Genomic DNA, 19,503 nt, shown 5'->3' with positions numbered 1-19,503 from the left:
TTATTTCTCTCCATAAGTTTGAAAAAAATTCTATATTTTTAATGTTATCCTTATCATTTTAGAAGTTTACCTTTTTGAACGTCAGCATATAATTCTAGTTTCATTGAAAATTTTTATGTTTAAAAATTGATTCTCAACTGAGTTTTAAGATATTAGGTAAGTGTTTTAAGTTTACACCGATACAATATCTTTGTGTTCAGCTAAGCTTTAAATACTTAGATAATTTGTATATTAGTTTTTTTTCATATTACATTTAAATTCTCAAAAAAATATTTAACTTTGGTATATGAAATAAAAAATATATTTTGTCATTAAATAAAAGCTTTAAAAGAACAATTATGATGAGAAAAATAAACCATTTTAAAAAAGATGTTGATTTGTACATACTATAATGAATGTCATTCTTATACTCAAAATATTTATAATTTTTTATTGCAGGGACAAGTTTTATTAGAACTTACCTTAGGGGAAAGAGGGTTCTGTGGGCCGAATGCCAGTTATTCAGGATGGTTAGAGGCGGCCCCACCTATGTATTAGATTTTTTTTTTAATTTTCTGAATTAACAATACTGGTTCGGATGCCTGAATTGTGGTAAACACTTCCCACTCATTCCTTTTTCTTGGATAAAAAAAAGAGAAGGAGAGAGTTAACATGTTACTTGATTAAGTAATAGTTGCAATAATTTAGTTATCTAAATTTAAAGTTAACTAATAATAACTTTTATTTAAAGTATCTGAAAAATAATATTTTTTGAATAACAAAAAAATATCTAAACATTTTATTATTTTTTTTTTTTTACAATTTAATTAATTTGGGCAACATTTTAACTTGAAATATCTTTAAAAAATAATTGTTAATTTATAATTTTAAGATTTTTAAATTTTTGTAGAATTTATGAAGAACTTTTTATGAAAAAATCAAGTTTTTGCTAATATGTTAAAATTATTTGTGAATTTGAAAATTTTAACATCACACACTTATGAAAATAATTGTGTCTAAGTATTTTCATATGTTTTATTATGCTTTTAAATTGATAGAAGTACAACTTGAGAAATCTCTCTCATTCTAAACTCCAAATGAACAAAAAAAAATGTATCAATATGTATAGGAAAGAAATAGACTTTCTATGGATTATAACAAAAATTTTTAATAATAACTAATAAGTGTTAAAGTTCAATATTTAATGAATTTGATAAAAATTTGAACTACTAAAAGTTTAGTCTTAATAAAAGAAACTATGACTATAATAATTCTAATAGGATAAGAAATTACTACAAATTATTAAATTTCAAACTTATTTACTTGAAACAAACATTTTTTTAAATTATTAATTAGTATATTAAATATTTTTTATTAAAAAGCTATTAATATACTATTATAATACAGCTCAACAATTACGAATAATAAAATTAACACTGTGATATCTTTATGATAAATCCAGCCTCTAATAAGTGATAACAAGTTTAATAGCTGATTCAAATTTAGTATGTAAAAATAAGTGGAGGTTAAGGAAACATTAAGTGTTAAAGTGTTTTAAGAGAATTAAAACAAGTCGTTTAACAGAGTAGGACAATCGAATAAGATATAGGGAAGTTCACTGCAGTTACATTTTTATAAATGAAGTGTGTAAAAGGATAAGTCATTTAAGCTAATTTTAAAAGTATTACAAAGAACTCAAAATTAAAAAGTACCTATCTGTTTGCTCTCTTTAATGTGTGTATTAAATTTGAATTCAATTATAAATTATTTGATATGATAATTGAAAGACAATCTATTGACAAGGGCAAGTGCCAACTCCGTTGGAAAAAAATAATATTAAAAAACATAAATTTTATCATATTGTTTTTGTTTGATGGGGGGGGGGCTATATCTATATTATATAATTGTTCCTATAAAGTGCCACGACCGTAAATACATGCTGGATCTGCCCTTGTCTATTGACTGTCAGCTTTTAATTTTTTTTTTTAGTTATATTATTTATAGTAAACTTTTATTATTTATTAAACAAAATAATAATAATATGATAATCGCATTAGTTTTTGTTTAAAACATCGCATATTTTATAGTATTAATATTTGATTATTTTATTAGTATTACAAAATAGATATAATAAAAAAATGAATACCACATTCATATATTATTGTTATTAACTTTTAAGTCATATTGATTAAGTACTTAGATACCGTATAACAATAGAATTTGTTGGTGGTATAAAAATTCAATAGCATAAAGTTAATCTAAATATTTTGAAAATATCATACTGGCATTATTTATATAAAAAGTATACGTATATACTATTTACGTATAATTTTCAAATCTTCATAAAAAATATTTTTAAATTACGACAAACTAACTAAAATCGTTATGTTTCGTTTAAATGTTTAAGTTTTTTGCTGGAATAAACATTTTAGATATATATCATATACATAGAAAAAATAGGAAATGTTAATTATATCTTTAAATATCTCAAAAGAGTCGAAATATTTTGAAATTATACCATGATTTGTAAATTCTCATATAAACCTGCGGAAAATAGTATTTACAGCTATTATTTGTTTTAGATTTTGAGAAAATCGATTTTATCGGAAACTAGTTTTGCGTAAAAATACAATTTTTTAAATTATAAAGAAAATAAAGACCCTCTTCACCATTAAACCATCAGCTAAAATCATTTTCCTACCAGAATAATAAAATAAGTATTAAAGTTGAAAATCAAAGCAGTTTTTATGTAAAAAAAAAAAAAAACATATTGTAAAATCAATACATTCATTGCTCCCTTCAGAATCTAAAATGAATACATATTCTATCCAATAATAAGATATTATTAATGCTACCTGCAAAAAAAATTCTATTTAAATATGCTATATACCTAATTGCTATATAAAAGAAGAAAAAAGAGGGAGCTAAATTAACTTGTACCATGCCAATGTGTATATATAAGCATTTTCATTAGAGCTTCGGCCATAGGTACATCTTTTCAGTCATTCTTTAAATTATTTAAAAATGGATTTCGATAAAATGTTAATAGACTTTGGTGAGTATGGCTTATACCAAAAACAATTAATCTGGTTTGTCGTTTTACCATGTGTTTTGCCATGTGGATTTCATGCTTATAATCAACTATTTATGGCTTCCACTCCCGAATATTGGTGTAAGGATGAATAGTAAGTATACGATATAATATTTAATAACTTAGTAATTAATAATTTATTTCATAAAATGTATACTATACTTTCAGTCATATTAATTCTACGTCTAAAATTAATCAATGTTCGGATTCAATGAATAACACGTGCAAATTCTGGGATTATGATCACAGTCGATATTTATCTACAATTGTTACTGAAGTAAATTTTAATAATCAAATTTTAATTGAAACACAAATTGTTAGACATTAGTTTTTATAAGTATCTAAACTGAACGTCGTTAAAAAGTAAATTTATCATCAATATTTATGTCTATAATTGTAGGTTTTGACTACCTATTGCAATTTTTCAATTTATAAAATGCCTAATTTTATTATATATATTTCAATATTTGTACGTTACGTAATTAGCTATATAGATGATAGCTTGTTTTAAATGTTTTGTTAATTTTATTTAATTAATTTCTAAGAAATGTAAATCTGAAATTTATGAATTTTATTTTTCCTGATTACTAAATATATTTTACCTTAGTTAAAACATAGGTAGGTGCATTGACATACATATTTTAAAATTCCTCTTTATTAATCATTGATGCGTATTAAATTATTTTTGAATAGTAGGTACTTCCTAATTAAAAGACCCCTCTGCTTATATATAAACAAAACATTTTCAAACCTTTTGAAATTCGATCATTATTTTTTTTAACTAAATAATTGAAAGATAGACAAACCACAACAGTAATAATTATTATTGTATTTATAATGTTTGCTTACATAAGATTAATTAAAAAGCAAAAAGTTTAAAACTTTAAGGAACAATATAGGTACTTCCTCCCACATGCAATATTGCAGTTATTAAGTCATTAATTATTATAATATATTTGATAAATGCATGTCTGTCTTATGTCTGTATATTAATGTAATAACATAATATTTATATTTGATTCTGATTCGTTGCCATATCTATAAACTCTTATAATTTTCAATTTAAATCTTTGTTTTTCGCAAATACCAACACAATAAATGATTTATCAATAAGGTGCATAACAGTATAACACGATTACACACTTTTTTATCTTTCCACTTGCAATAAACATAACATGATTGTACACAACAATTATTTTTTATCCTTGGTTTTAAAGAAATTTACAATACTGTCCTCAAACCTTCAACATCAAATTTTGGGTCCACTGACTAAATATTTTTACAGGCCTTTAATGCCCTTAATCAAAATTTCCAATAATACAATTTGTATAAATTATTAAAAGTTAAATGTAAATAAAAATTTTTAGAATAATAATGTTTTTTTTGAGTTATCGCGACTCGACTGTATAAAATAAGTACTGCAATGGAGCGTCGATTTTCCGCACTAATTGGACCGTGGGTCCCATATGCATTGTAGTTAGGTATGGATAATCAAATAATGATGAAAAATAAAACAAATGTACTGTATAAATAACGTATACGTATAGAGTGATAAAATAAATATACCTATAATTGTAAATGTATTGTGGATAATTTACATTTTACTTGCGAATAACCAATGCTCCACTCAAAATTTACAAAATTACAAATTCATTACAAAAGTCCAATCCAAGCTAATAATATTATATAATATGTAAATTTCAAACTTATTATCATATTACATGAATTGAAGCATTAAACTATTTATAATACTGTAATTAATTTTTTTTCATAAAATTATTGCAACGTGGTAGGAATATAATTTACTGTAGTATAAATAAATTTATAATTTTTTTAATAATTTTAGCCAACAATATAAAATATTTTTATGGGTGATTATATTACATTTTTTTCGAATATAAAAAGGTAAACAATAATGTACAATCATTTTGTTTTTGAAAGAGTAAAGAGTAAAGGTAAAATGTGTGCAATTATATTGCACCGACATCGATAATGTATCATCCCACTCATCTTAGATATGGGAGAAAATATGGCATGGACCTATAATAGTCAATATTCAATAAGGTACTAAGACTTCTAAATAGACTTATAGTGCATACCTTCGTCACCATCATATAAACTATAAAGTAACTACTAAATAATCGGTTTGCCATTGTTCAATTATTGTATAACTACAAAAGTAACAATACGTTGTATTGTATAAATGTATAAACTGTAATTGTCGTTATTATTCAAACAATTTATCGCTGCTGAAGTAAATTTTTAATATGTAATATATTAATATAATACTACTTCAAGCTACAGCATCAGTATCTACATGTACCAGTAAGTTCATACATGACATACACATAACACACAAACTGCATTGTTATAATGATACATAGGTATGCCTATGTAGAACTGTAGAAGATAATACAATTTTATATGAGCTTTTTTTACAATAGTATTTTTTTTTAAAACTGTTCGATTTCAATTAATAATCCATTGTTTCTTTTGTAACCGCTGTAAAATAAATAAAATATATTTTTTTTAAATTTTAAGATTCATTTAATATTGAGCAGAAAATCCTACAATGGAACATGGAAAAATAATTTAAATTACCTACCAATAATAATTTTTACTTTTCGTTCATTCGTTGCAAAAATTTTCCTAGTTTGATGGTTGCAAATTAATACCTAACTATATACAATATACAAGGTGATTTTTAAGCATGCTTACCCCATTTTTATATTTAAATTATGTATATATTCAAATTCTAATTTTTAAATAGTTTCAAGTTGTTAAAAAACAACGTTTTTATTAAAAAATTATTTTTTTAAATATATTATATCCTTATATTTTTTAAGTTTTTTTACTTTTTTGAATGATAACATAGTTTTAATTTCATATTCCAAAGTAGAAAAATTTTCTAAGTATGTATTTTGATACATTAAAATCTAATTTAGGACAAATAGTTTATGAGTTATACGTATTTAGTTTAGTCAACCGGAGTAATGGACAAACAATTTGCGGGGTAACCCCGTACCACTCCACTCCACGCATCTAAACTTTAAATATTTATAACTTATAAGCTACTCGTCCTAAATTCGATTTTTATACATCAAAATATATACTTAGACAATTTTTCTGCTTTAGAAAATGAAATTAAAACTATGTTGTCATTCAAAAAAGTAAAAAAACTTAAAAAATATAAGGATAAAAAATATTTAAAAAATAATTTTTTAATAAGAAAGTTGTTTTTTAAAAATTTTAAACTGTAAAAATCAAAATTAGAATATATGCATAATTTAAGCATAATAATCGGGTGAGCATGGTTAAAAAATCACCTTGTATAATATTATAAAATTTATTTATTTTCAAATCATAATGTAATTATTACTTATTTATTTTTAAATATTAATTTCGTGTTCATTATAAATTTCTAGGTAATATTATGTAATAATTTATGTATAGTTTTTAAACGTATTTTCTGTTAATTTTGTTGATTAAAACGGATTAAATACACGGGTAAACGACTTTCACACGTTTATAGGTACCTATACAATTTATCTTTTTGGGTACACTATATTAATAACAAGGTTAGATTTTGTAAAAAGCTTATCATATAAATATGAATCAAATTTTTGATTGACATCTCGATTGATATTATTATTATTATTTATTTATTTATTTATTTATTTATTACCTATAGGCTATATTATATGATTGCAAATAGATCATGACCTTATTGATATTTGATTAAATTCAACGTATACTTTTTAGTTTTATTTTATAAAAATTATTTATTATACATTCAACAAACGATAAATTATAAAATAAATGTATTATTTAATAATTGAACCAATTAATCAATTAATTAATCATTATTAATAAGAACCCCTGATTAAAATACTTGAATTGCATCCCTAATTTTTTGAGACGCAATTCGTTTATACCTATTTCCGTATACGTAACTCATGTACCTACTTCAAAGTTCAATAAAAATAACTATTGAGACAATTGGTACCTATGTATATTTATAATGTGTTATTTTAACTCGCATTTAAACTTAAAAACTAAAATCAGACTGTTTTTGCTCCATTTTTACGATATAATTACCTATTTGATTAAATAATTATTTTTTAGTGGGATTTGGTATGTTCAAAACAGTTTTATCCAACTTTTGCTTTAACTATATTTGGTCTTAGTGGTTTATTTGGTATGTTGCTATTTGGATTTATTCAAGATGGGTTAGTAAATATATTTTATTTGCGTATACTTGGATATTTTGTGATATTAAGTCCTTTTAAGTTTCCACGCTTAAATTATCTATTTGTATTTAATCTGTAGACTTGGGAGACGACCAGCATTTTTCATTTATCTATTTATCGAATGTATATTTGGTATAGCTACTGCATTTGCCAAGGATTTTTGGATGTGGCTAATCTTCAGAATTGGAGTAGGATTTACTGTACCAGCAATTTTAGCAACTCCTAATGTGCTCCGTAAGATAAAATACAAAATTGCACAAGTCAAAATGTTTTATTATTATAATATGATTATTTAAATATATATAGCTATAGAATTTGTTGGCCCAGCTCATCGAACTACATGTATTCTACTTACTAACATAGCTCATTCTGTCGGTATGGTTATTTTATCATTAGTCTTGTATGCTTTTCGTGATTGGCGTCAACTTGCTTTAGCTACATCTTTACCATTTATTGTTTATTTCCTTTACTGGTGGTAAGTAAAATTAAATAATTATATAATAGTATAAAATATAAATGTTTATTAAATCCATGCAATATAATATATTATACATATTTTTAATTTAAACATTATGCCTGTGTATATTGATTTAATTTTTGATAAATATTAGGAGTTTCCCTGAATCTCCAAGATGGCTTTTAGCATGCGGAAAGTTTGAAAAAGCCAAAACAATTTTATTAAAAATGGCAAAAGTTAATGGAAAAGATATTTCTTTGGATTATATGGACCAATTAAAGGTATATTTAGTATATTTAATATTAATGAAAATAAATATAACATGTGTATGTGTTTATAATTTTATTACATTAAGATTAAATATGAAGAGGAATTTAAAAATCAAAAAAGTAAAACTATCAAAAAATATAACGTGTTTCACTTATTCAAGACACCAAATTTACGTTTCAAAACAATAGCAATAACTTTTATATGGTATTTCTATTTTTATTATTAGGTCCCTATAATTTATTATAATTTAAATGTAATTATCTCTTTATATTATTTTCTTCCATAAGGTTTGTTAATACTACTGTTTATGTTGGACTTTCTTATTATGCACCAGCTCTAAGTTCTGATGAACATTTAAACTTTTTCTTGGCTGGAGCTGTTGAATTACCTACATACATAGTATTATGGCCAGCGATGGAAAAATTTGGCAGAAAAAGTTTACTGCATATCAGTATGTTGATTGGAGGGTGTGCTTGTTTAACTGCTACTTTTCCCATTCTAGGTTTGCAAATAAACCTATTATAGTTACTAATTTCATGGATGATTTTAGTACTTTTTATTTAAATGTAATTTTTTAGATGATCAGTGGACTTTAATAATGTTTTGTATTGGAAAAATGGGAATTTCGTCCTCTTATGTTATTCTTTCTTTATTTGCACCAGAGTTATATCCAACTGTAGTTAGAGGTTTGGGAATAAGCGTTAGTTCAGTAGCTGGTATGATCGGACCTGTCGGTCTTCCTATCATTAATTATGTGGTAATAATTGATTTAAAAAAATATTATACGATAGATAAATTGTTAAATTATTGTAAATATCGTGTTAATTATAGGGAACTGGCTCTCAATTATCACTTATTGTAATGGGAATCTTGCAAATAATTGGTGCTTTTGTTACACTTCTTTTGCCTGAGACAAAAAATTGCCATTTGCCACAAACATTGGATGATGGAGAAGAGTACAAGTGATAAGCAAATTCACATTTACATTTATTTATGAAAATTAAAATATGTAAATTTTCAATTATTTATGTGGCATGTGCCTAATTTACAATTGTATAAAGATATATTTTATTTTATATTATATAAAAGAGGGCCCTTTTATACTTATATAATATAATATAAATATAATATAAACCACGGTCAGGGGCAATCGTCTATCACCTTTCCGTAGTCAGTATAGGTAGATATAGCTATAAGCTATTAATAATAATTCGCATGCAATATAAGTAGATTTAGTAATAAATAAAAGGAAATGTAAGTTAAAAACCAAAATTTGTAAATTGTTTTAAAAATTGACACATTTTCAAGTTTATTTTGAATACACCTATAGTCTTTACTCTATAGGTATATGGTTGACATCACTCCAGACTCCAGAGTAATACATTATATACAGTGTTATACTCAGTGCAAGGCGTACTACATAGTACATACATAACTACGTAGCCTGTATTGGCTGTATCTCAATACAGTAGTTTATTTTGCTAGTTAAAATCTTGTATCAATTAGTACAATCAATAACCATATTATTCATATTTGACAATATGTCACATCTGTTTGAGTTGTCCAGTATCAGAATAAATGACAGTGGAATTGTGTCGCCGTGTCGATATATAGGTACACGATAAGTATTCTACCCTATGTTTTCTACCAATTTTATAGTACATTTACAAACTCGAAAAAAACACACGACAGTTGAATAAGTATCTATAAATGGTTCTAAATCTAACGCTTATCAAAATAATAATTTAAATTTTGTATGAATAAATAAATAGATACAGACGGCCAAAGTGGTAGTTAGGTGGCGTGAAGATTTTTTATGTCACTGTAAAAGTATTAGGATTGGAAGACAGTGACGCAAAACATATACTTTAGGTAATTAAATTAAATTATCTATAGAAAATTAGGTGGGTGAGTTAATTTTGATTAATGTGCAAAGCTGCAGTAACTTTGTAGATTAATAGATATAATAATATCTAAGGATAAAAGGTCCATAATAATGGGTTCAAAAAATATGGGAGATATAAAGATGATTTAAAATTTTTAATAATTAAAATTAAGTTATCAACATTTATAATTTGGTAAAAATTATTTAAAACGATCTAAGTATAATGCTATAGATCCATTATTACATAAATTTTATAATTTTGGAAATCAATTTTTAAGGACTATTATCCTTTTAACATCTTTAAAACTTAGAAACTTAAACCATTCGAATTTTGAATTAGGTACCTTCACCAAATTATCTATAAATGTTCTCACTAATCTGGCAGTGGCGGATTGAATTTTCAAAACTTAAGGCCAAGGAGCAAGTTTCAAAACAACCCACCCACCCACTCACAAACTAAATTTACTAGGACCAATGTAATATTTTTAGGTTCTTCTTGAGTTAATTTGTTTATTAACTTTTATGATTTATGATCTAGATACACTTATTTTTTACTTAAATGATCAATCTTCTATTATGAATTATGATTAAACCTGTTTAACTTGAAACAATTTTTTTCCCTCAGTTTCGGGGCAAGAGCAGTCGCTCCTAGTATTCTTATAGCAAGCCACCCCTGCAATTTGTCTAATTTATAATATTAAATACGAGTTCTTATATGAAAAACAGAAGATTATATCTCTACAGAGTACTCCTTTAGTAGTACAAAAAATTAAAATATTTTAAATTATCGCCTTTAAATAGGTACTTTAGTACCTATATCTATATCCATTTAAAATTTCTAAACATTAAAATTTGGGATGCATGCCGCTTAGTAAATCATTATGAACAATAAAAATCCCTTAGAAACTAAAAACTTTCAATTGACACACAATCTCCTCAATGAATTGTTTTATACAATGGTTTATTATTTAATTCAAATTTAACACATCCATTATAATATTGCTGTATCCAGTGACCTCCTCAATTATACCTGGTACACTATTAATACTTACCACCTATATAGCATAATAATTTGAAGAAGACATTTAGGAGAAATATATTAAATGCATATACATATTATACTGTATAGGTTTATAATTAGTTGAATATTTTAGAATACATTATGCAATCTTTATGGGTACAGATAAATTTTGCTTATCTTTATTATATTGTTTTTGTTTTTAATAATCTTAGTGCATTCAACTAGGTAGGTATATAGATAATATTATACTATTTAGCAAATAGGTAGCTACCTGTATTTAATGATGGTTACCTATTTATTTATTTAATTTTATATTTACTTTTACTTTTTATTTTCTATAGAGTGATAAACTGATAATTTTACAGGTAGGTAGTAGCCAGTAGGTGTTATTACATTTACTAGCATTCATTATTTTACTGTATAACATACTATTTTACAATTCAATAGGTACAATATCTATTTATTCTTATTTTATCTAAGTATTTAGTAATTATCTACATTCATGTAATTAGGGTACCTATTTGATAACAATAATATTGAAATTTCCATACCTAGTTTGTTTTATAACGCTTATTAATATATTTTCATTTTTGTATAACACTACTGTCTATTCGCATCAATTAAGCAACTGTAATGGCAAGTAAGTATTTCAATTTGTTTATGAATATTAAATAGATAATAATGATATTTGGTACAATAAAAAATAATTTATATGTTCAATTCTATGCCTAGATTGTAAAAAACAGTGTGGACCCGGATACAAAAGTCCTCTAGATGCATTTATTAATGGCAAACGAGAAACTATTTTGTATACTATATGTATTCAACCAAATACATTAACAAAAAAAAAATCTGATTATTTGGCCACTATTGATGTAAACCCAAATAGTCCTACATATTCTCAAGTAATAATATATTTTATATTGCTTCAATGCTACCTAATGTTAAATAAATATTATTTATAAGTAGCTAAATTTTGCTATTAACAGGTGATCTTCAGAACTAATTTTGAAAATGTTGGTGATGAACTACATCATTTTGGATGGAACACTTGTAGTAGTTGTTATGATGATTGTACAAAAAGCAGAAATAAAGTAATTTTGCCTTCTTTAGGATCAGATCGAATTTATGTTTTGGATGTGACTAACGAAAAAGCTCCTAAGTTACATAAAGTATAAGCGTACTTGGATTTTAAAAATTAATGCCATATTAAAATGCAGATGAGTAAATAATTAATTTACGTTGGATTTATAGACTATTGAACCCAGTGAAGTTCATGCTTTAAATGTATCAACTTTACATACAACTCATTGTTTACCTAATGGCTATGTAATGATTTCAACTATGGGCGATGCTGAAGGTAATGGGAAAGGTGATTTTTTATTGATAGATGCTGAGGAAGGAGTAGTTAAAGGTAAATTAAGTGTCAATAAAATTGCGTGTAATATATTTTAGTTCAAAAATATATCAAATGTTTATATTTAATGTATGTATAATAGACTATAGATTATTTATTTACTTTAACTGTAGAAACATGGACAAAAGGCAACACAGCAAAATTTGGATATGACTTTTGGTATCAACCATACTGGGATGTTTTAGTATCATCTGAATGGGGGACACCCAAAGATTTTAAAATCGGTTTTAATCCTGATCATATTAATGATATTGGTATTTACAATATTTATAACTGGTTATTTATTTATTTAACACACATTTGTAATTTTAAATATGTTTATAAAATAGAAAAATATGGACGGTCTCTCAATTTTTATTCTTGGTCTGAAAGAACATTATTGCAAACTATTGATCTGGGTACAGACGGCATAGCACCTTTAGAAATACGATTCTTACACAATCCTAAAGCTTCTGAAGGATTTGTTGGCTGCGCAGTAAATAGCAATGTTTTTAGGTATTAAAAATTAATAAATGGACTATTTCTCATTATACAGTATATCACTGTTTTGTGAACTACCTAATAATAAATTTGAGTTTCTAAAATATGTGTTCTAAAAATGTGTTGTATTTATCAGTTTATAAAGCTGGTATATGCACATCTTTATAATCATTAAATTATTTGTTATTTTAAACAAATTTATACATTTTATCTGTACATCCTAGAAAGTTATAAAATTAATATAGATATTTAAGAGTTGTTCAGTTGGTTTAGTGTTAATAGTGTTATATTATAAAGAGTTTACTATTTAGAGTTTATATTATTATAAAGAGTTATATTAATTAATATATTATGTAGTCATGGCGATCAAACATACTTTTTTTTATGCATTATCCTTGTGCCCTTAGCAAGAGTATTGTAGATACATGAGATTATATTCATTTTTGAAAATATTTCAGGTTAATACATAGCAATGATTTTTTATAATTTAATTATTCATTTATATTTTATGGTTCAACCTAATGCTAATAAAAGATAATATATAATGTTATTGAAGTTAAATATTTGGGAAACATATTAATAAATGTTCATATTTAAAGTTTTATTTTTTTCAATAATCCTACATTAGAAATTAGAATTTTAAATATATTAAGTTTCAAAGTATTTTGATCATAAAGAAACACATATAATCATCTTGCGTAATGATAAAACTTTAATTTAAAATTATAAGTTTTATAGTTGATTATAGAAATTGAAATAATAATCACATAAAAAAAAAAAAATAATTTGTATAGATGGAGATGATCTATGGGAGAAATAAGTAAAATAATATATACATGTCCAATTCTCTCAAGGATGAGTTTTTTATGATAAAAGAGCATAGTTTTAAAATTTAGTTTTGTATTTTTATATCTGATCACCATAAGTATAATAGATTATAATCGAACTTTTAAAGTACTTGTAAAATAGTTGTTAACTGTTATATTTTAATTAGGAGAATCCACGGTTAAACAACAGTTATTAAAAATAATTTTATAGATATACATACATTTTTTAATCTACAAATTTTTTTTTTATTTTGATGATTTTGTTTTTTAGTTTAATAATTATTTATTTTATGTATAATCACTGAATACAATAAAATTTGCATTTTGGACTGGACACAATATTTTCATAATTATTACACTAAACCAGTAGTTGGCAACCAGCTCACTTTAAATTTTAGAACGACAAATTTTTTTTTATTCATTTCATAATTTTAAAATTTTAGACAGTATTTATTTTTTTTCATAGTAAATAATTTAAGAACGTAAAAATTTTATTTTTATCTGGCCCGTGAACTCTTTTTAATTTGTGAATGTGGCTCGAGAGTCAAAAAAGTTTCCGACCACTGCACTAAATTATAGTTCATTGGTATATTGGGAGATAAAATCCAATAAATGTTTAAATTACATTATTAAGATAACTTAAATCAGTTATTCTAATATATTATAAGTTTTGATACTTATACATAATTAATACAATTATAAAAATTAAATATATTTACAGATTTTTTCGCACTGATGATGGTACTTGGGATTCTGAAAAAGTGATATCCGTACCTAAGAAAACTGTAAAAGATTCCAATGGATTAAAAGAAATTTCAGGTAATTATTTTTTTATTATTATAAAATATTCAAATAAAGTTTAAAAATATTAGTTTATTATTTTAGGAATGATCACAGATATTTTGATATCTTTGGATGATAAATATCTATATTTTTCTAATTGGTTGCACGGAGATGTCAGACAATATGATATAACAAACACAAGCAAACCAAAACTAGTTGGTCAAATATTTTTAGGTGGATTATTGTTGAATGATGAATTATTAACTATTGTAAAAGACTCTGAGCTTAAAGTATATATCTTTAAATTATACTAAGAATATAATAAGTAACTGAGTTTATTAATTTAAAGAAACAACCAGAACCTGTATATATCAAAGAAAGACGTTTGTTTGGTTCACCTCAAATGCTTCAGTTAAGTTTAGATGGGAAACGGCTGTATGTAACTACTTCTTTATTTACACCATGGGATAAACAGTTCTATCCAGAATCTGTTAAGTTAGTTTACTATGAATTCTTTGGTAAAAAAGACTATATGTCAAAGTGTCTTATAGAATCAGAGTTGGGCATCATTCAAATAATATTTTATTCGATTGATTGTTTCATAATTATTTGAATACAAATTATCTAATTATCTAAGTTTAAATAATTTAATCTTAGTTAACATAATATGGTTGGTATTTTGGTAATCAAAACATTTACGTATTAAAAAACAATAGTTAGCATTGTATTTTAAAATTATTATTTGAAATAAATAGAAAAACACTTTAAATGAAACAAATATAGAACTATCTAAAGAAAAAACTAGAAAGTAAAGAATTTGAATATATTTGTATTTTGTATAAGTATTATGTTTGGAAATTATTCAATTACATTTTTATTTGAATAATTATAAAAAAAAATCATTCGAATAATTTTTAATTCAAATAATCATATTTGAAAATTATTTGAATAATTATCTATGTAATATTTTGTCCAACTCTGTATAGAATGAATGTCCCTATTATTTTTAAGAAGTAGGAGTAACTATAGGACTAACTGTACCTATACTTAAGTATTTATTGTAGCATTTATAATTATTAGTAGGTATTTCAATTGTTACTTACAATGATGTTAAACACTTTACTTTAATATAATTTTTATTACCTAAATGCATTTATAAGTGTCATATAATAACTATACAAGTAATCTATCTAAAATTATATATTTATAAGTATTATTAGTATTATACAGGTGATTCTTTTATCATATAACACTCATTATTTCAAGAAGTATTCATGTTTTTGAAAACATTTTTTTTGCATAGTTTCAAGTTGTTAAAAAACAATGTTTTTATTAAAAAATTATATTTTTAAATATTTTTTACCCTTATATTTTTTTAAGTTTTTTTACTTTTTTTAATGATTACATCATTTTAATTTCATATTCCAAAGCAAAATAATTTTCTGAGTATTTTGATACATAAAAATCGAATTTAGGACGAGTAGTTTATGAATTATACGTATTTAAATTTAGTCAAGCGAAGTATTGGATAAACATTTTGCGGGGTAATCCCGTACCATTCTACTCCGCACATCAAAACTTTAAATACTTATAACTTATTAACTACTTGCCCTAAATTTGATTTTTATATATCAAAATACATACTTAAAAAATTTTTCTGCTTTAGAAAATGAAATTAAAACTATGTTGTCATTAAAAAAAGTAAATAACTTAAAAAAATATAAGGATAAAAAATATTTAAAAAAAATAATTTTATAATAAAAACTCTGTTTTTTAACTACTTGAATTACTTGAAACTATGTAAAAAATTTTTTTCAAAAACATGAATACTTCTTGAAATAATGAGTGTTTTATGATCAAAGAATCACCCTGTATACTGTTAAGATTAATTTATTATTTTGTTTTTATATTTATAAAAATACAATTTTCCAGATAAACTTTGCCCTACTTCTTTATAAATCATTGGGACATGTAGAATAATCTAATGCTTTATAATACCTATATTAATTTTACTTAAAAACCATTAAAAATGAAAAAATTACAGACATGGATCTACATTAGTCAAACTTGATGTGGATACTATTAATGGAGGTTTATCGTTGGACCAGGACTTTTTGATAGATTTTGGAAAAGAACCAGATGGACCTATCATGGCACATGAAACAAGGTAAATATTGTGTTATTGAACAATAATAATAATAATAAATTGAATTAATGTTACAACTGTTTAATTATAATTTGATATTATAATGCAATATATTATAAGTTAGATAGGTATAACTATTAATTCATAATAATAATTGAATAGATTCTTTAAATAATCGCTGTAAATGTTAGTAAAATAATTATATAATCAATACAACAAAGTAACACATTTTACATCACATGATAAACATTAAATATTCTAAAAATAATACTACATAAATTTAATATAAACTAAATTATAAATGTTTTACTGAATATGAAATACTGGTAGTGATAAAAATAAATTACAAAAAGGTGCATCTTCAGGTATTGATATAATTTCATCTGATTTATTAGTAAACGACTTACTTATTTAGCTAATATAAACTTCCAAAAGTATAATTTTACATTTTTTCATATATCTACGTATAAATGAACAATTGTAAATCCAATCTTAAAAGTAGGCGACTCAAAAAAAAAAAAACTTAGTTTCATCAATATCTGAAGTAAGTACTTGAAAAGTTAGCAAAATCAGTTACAAAAAATGTATGGTTAGTAAACATATTGTAAATGATATGTAATTTGGATTTCACAAACATATTGGTAGTGAGGATGCTATAGCATGCTTTGCAAATTTAGCTTATAATTCATTTTCATGTTAATAATTTTTAGGTATATTTTTAAATATTGCAAAAGTTTTTGATTCAGTATTTCATGAATTATTACTATTATATAAATTAAGAAAACGTATAAGAAAAATATCATTCTTGATTGGTTTAAATGTTTAAAATTTAAATTTACATCTTTTAAAAGACCTAGACTATAAATGAATGAATCAATCAGTAATTCAAATGGCGAATATTATAAAATGGAATATCCCTCTATGAACTGTTTTAAGTCCAATAAGTCCTAGACTATTTTCAATTTATTTAAATAAATTATTAGATTTAGAACAGAAATACAATTGCTTTAATTAATGCTATAGTTCTATTTATTGAAAGTAATAATTAGAATGAGGTAGAAACTACAAAAATAAATAAATTCTAAAATACGCCTGTTCTTAACTTTTTTGACAAATAGAAACATTTACCTAAATAATATTACTTTCCTTAATAATACTGCCCTTATTTTTTTCATTTTATTCTAAATAATTTTCTATTGTATGGTTTTTTATTTGTATTAGTTACTTAACTTCTGCATTGTACATTATATAACTATGGATTTGTTAAATTATATAACACCTCTGTCCTCTAACCATAGACAAAGCTTATAGGCAAAGACCTTCTTTTCAAGATTTTTAACTTTTTGTAATATTAAAAAGTATTAACTATTTTATAGATTTATATAATTAAAAATAATAAATAATTATTATTAAACAAACTTTTTGAAAAACAAAAGAAGTAAAAAACAACAGTATTGCACTATTTAATTTAACCATCCAACCATAGTCTATTTGCCGAATGCTTCTCTCATGCAATTTTGTAAAATTGTATTGTAATAAATAATAATATATATTATTTACTATTATAGGTATCCAGGAGGTGATTGTACATCAGACATTTGGTTAACTGAAGATTAAAAAGTAATATATTATTTAGGCCATAATAGGATATATTATATCTACTATAGTTAGAATAATACAAAATGTGTAATTTGCAGTAAATTATTAATTTATTTTAAAAAAGAACCATAAATAGATTTTTAATAAATTTTATATAATAAAATCATAAGTTGTGGGAAGTAGTGAGTAAGGGCGCAAACATGGAATGGCTGGGGTCGTTCCCGAATGTCAAACATTATTTGCGCCTATGGGTTAGATATAATAAAAATTACTATTAATGTTTATGCTATTAATTGGTACAATATATATCTATCTTAAGCAAATGAATGACAGTTTTTTTTTATAGTATAGTTTATAATTACTAAATAATCACAACATGATTTGTCAATGGCATTTTCTATATTTTGTTTTTAAAGATTTTATTAAATGGTAATATTAGTAGTAGGTAAATATTAATTAGTAATTATTAATTAATAATAATTATCTTATGAAATAAAGCAAAAGTAAATTGTTAAAAATAACAAAATTCACTAGATTTTATTGTTATTTTTTATATAAAATTGGTGAACTTAATTTATCCTGGTATAATTTATATGAAATATATACTGGTATGTTTGATGTTTAAAGTCTTAAAGATGGTTATTTATATATATTATATATATTTTTTCACTTTGGTAGATATTGACCATCCATTATCAAACAAATCTGTACCTATGTGATTAATGACGATACCTGACTTATCTATTTTACTAAGTTCTTTACAACTTTAAGGCACTAGCCAGTAATCACTATTCCACAGTTTATGAAATTGCTTATAAAATATAAGGATAAGGTGATTTTTACACTTGTTTTTAGATACAACACAAATTACAATAGCTAAATGGATAGAAGTACTAATAAAGCGCAGTTGCGGCTTAAAGGGGGTATACTTGAATCACGTGATTCACAAAAATATTAATGGATGGGTGGGTGTTGTATGGTTGTAAAAAGTAGGCTGGACCATTTTTATAGGTTGATAATCAAATTATAAATAATAAATATTTTTCGACATCGCTACCGGGTAACACTTGTCAATTTTTAAAATTTTTCATTGTTATTACTGTTATACTGTCATTTTATAGGGTGTTACTACTGGGTATCGTCCTTAATCATTCGATTCATGTTAACTATTTTTCTTTATTTGTCACTTATCAAACCTACTCATTGCACAAAATATGTAAAGATATTTCAATGAAATAAAAAATAATAATAATTAATATAATATATATAATATAGCTATGTATGTGTACTCAGTGGAA

General features: G+C 24.0%; 2 protein-coding genes across 4 annotated transcripts; both read left to right on the top strand.

Annotated features, from left to right (window-relative positions):
- Positions 1 to 1,420: 1,420 nt before the first annotated feature.
- Positions 1,421 to 9,268, top strand: LOC113553684 (carcinine transporter). 2 transcript variants are annotated; one of them, XM_026957152.1, is made up of 11 exons: positions 1,421 to 1,622; positions 3,029 to 3,164; positions 3,239 to 3,347; positions 7,196 to 7,299; positions 7,400 to 7,554; positions 7,627 to 7,795; positions 7,932 to 8,058; positions 8,133 to 8,251; positions 8,335 to 8,549; positions 8,626 to 8,804; positions 8,879 to 9,267. In XM_026957152.1, the coding sequence occupies exons 2-11, from the start codon at positions 3,127 to 3,129 to the stop codon at positions 9,011 to 9,013; spliced, it is 1,350 nt and encodes a 449-aa protein (XP_026812953.1). In that variant the 5' UTR covers positions 1,421 to 1,622; positions 3,029 to 3,126; the 3' UTR covers positions 9,014 to 9,267. The 2 variants fall into 2 exon arrangements, with proteins under 2 accessions (XP_026812953.1, XP_026812952.1); XM_026957151.1 differs by lacking the exon at positions 1,421 to 1,622 and having other exon boundaries at positions 2,941 to 3,164; positions 8,879 to 9,268.
- A 2,069-nt stretch (positions 9,269 to 11,337) lies between these two features.
- LOC113552696 (methanethiol oxidase) lies at positions 11,338 to 18,532 on the top strand. 2 transcript variants are annotated; one of them, XM_026955542.1, is made up of 11 exons: positions 11,346 to 11,593; positions 11,686 to 11,858; positions 11,943 to 12,125; positions 12,208 to 12,367; positions 12,484 to 12,624; positions 12,700 to 12,865; positions 14,399 to 14,496; positions 14,563 to 14,750; positions 14,810 to 14,955; positions 16,505 to 16,627; positions 18,175 to 18,532. In XM_026955542.1, exons 1-11 carry the CDS (start codon positions 11,587 to 11,589, stop codon positions 18,221 to 18,223), a joined length of 1,434 nt encoding a protein of 477 aa, XP_026811343.1. In that variant the 5' UTR covers positions 11,346 to 11,586; the 3' UTR covers positions 18,224 to 18,532. The 2 variants fall into 2 exon arrangements, with proteins under 2 accessions (XP_026811342.1, XP_026811343.1); XM_026955541.1 differs by having other exon boundaries at positions 11,338 to 11,593; positions 12,484 to 12,865.
- The last annotated feature ends 971 nt before the right edge of the window (positions 18,533 to 19,503 follow it).

Source organism: Rhopalosiphum maidis, chromosome 2 (genome assembly GCF_003676215.2).
Source record: "Rhopalosiphum maidis isolate BTI-1 chromosome 2, ASM367621v3, whole genome shotgun sequence".
In the NCBI taxonomy this organism is placed as follows: Eukaryota; Metazoa; Arthropoda; class Insecta; order Hemiptera; family Aphididae; genus Rhopalosiphum; species Rhopalosiphum maidis.
This window is presented reverse-complemented; position numbering and strand designations above follow the sequence as displayed.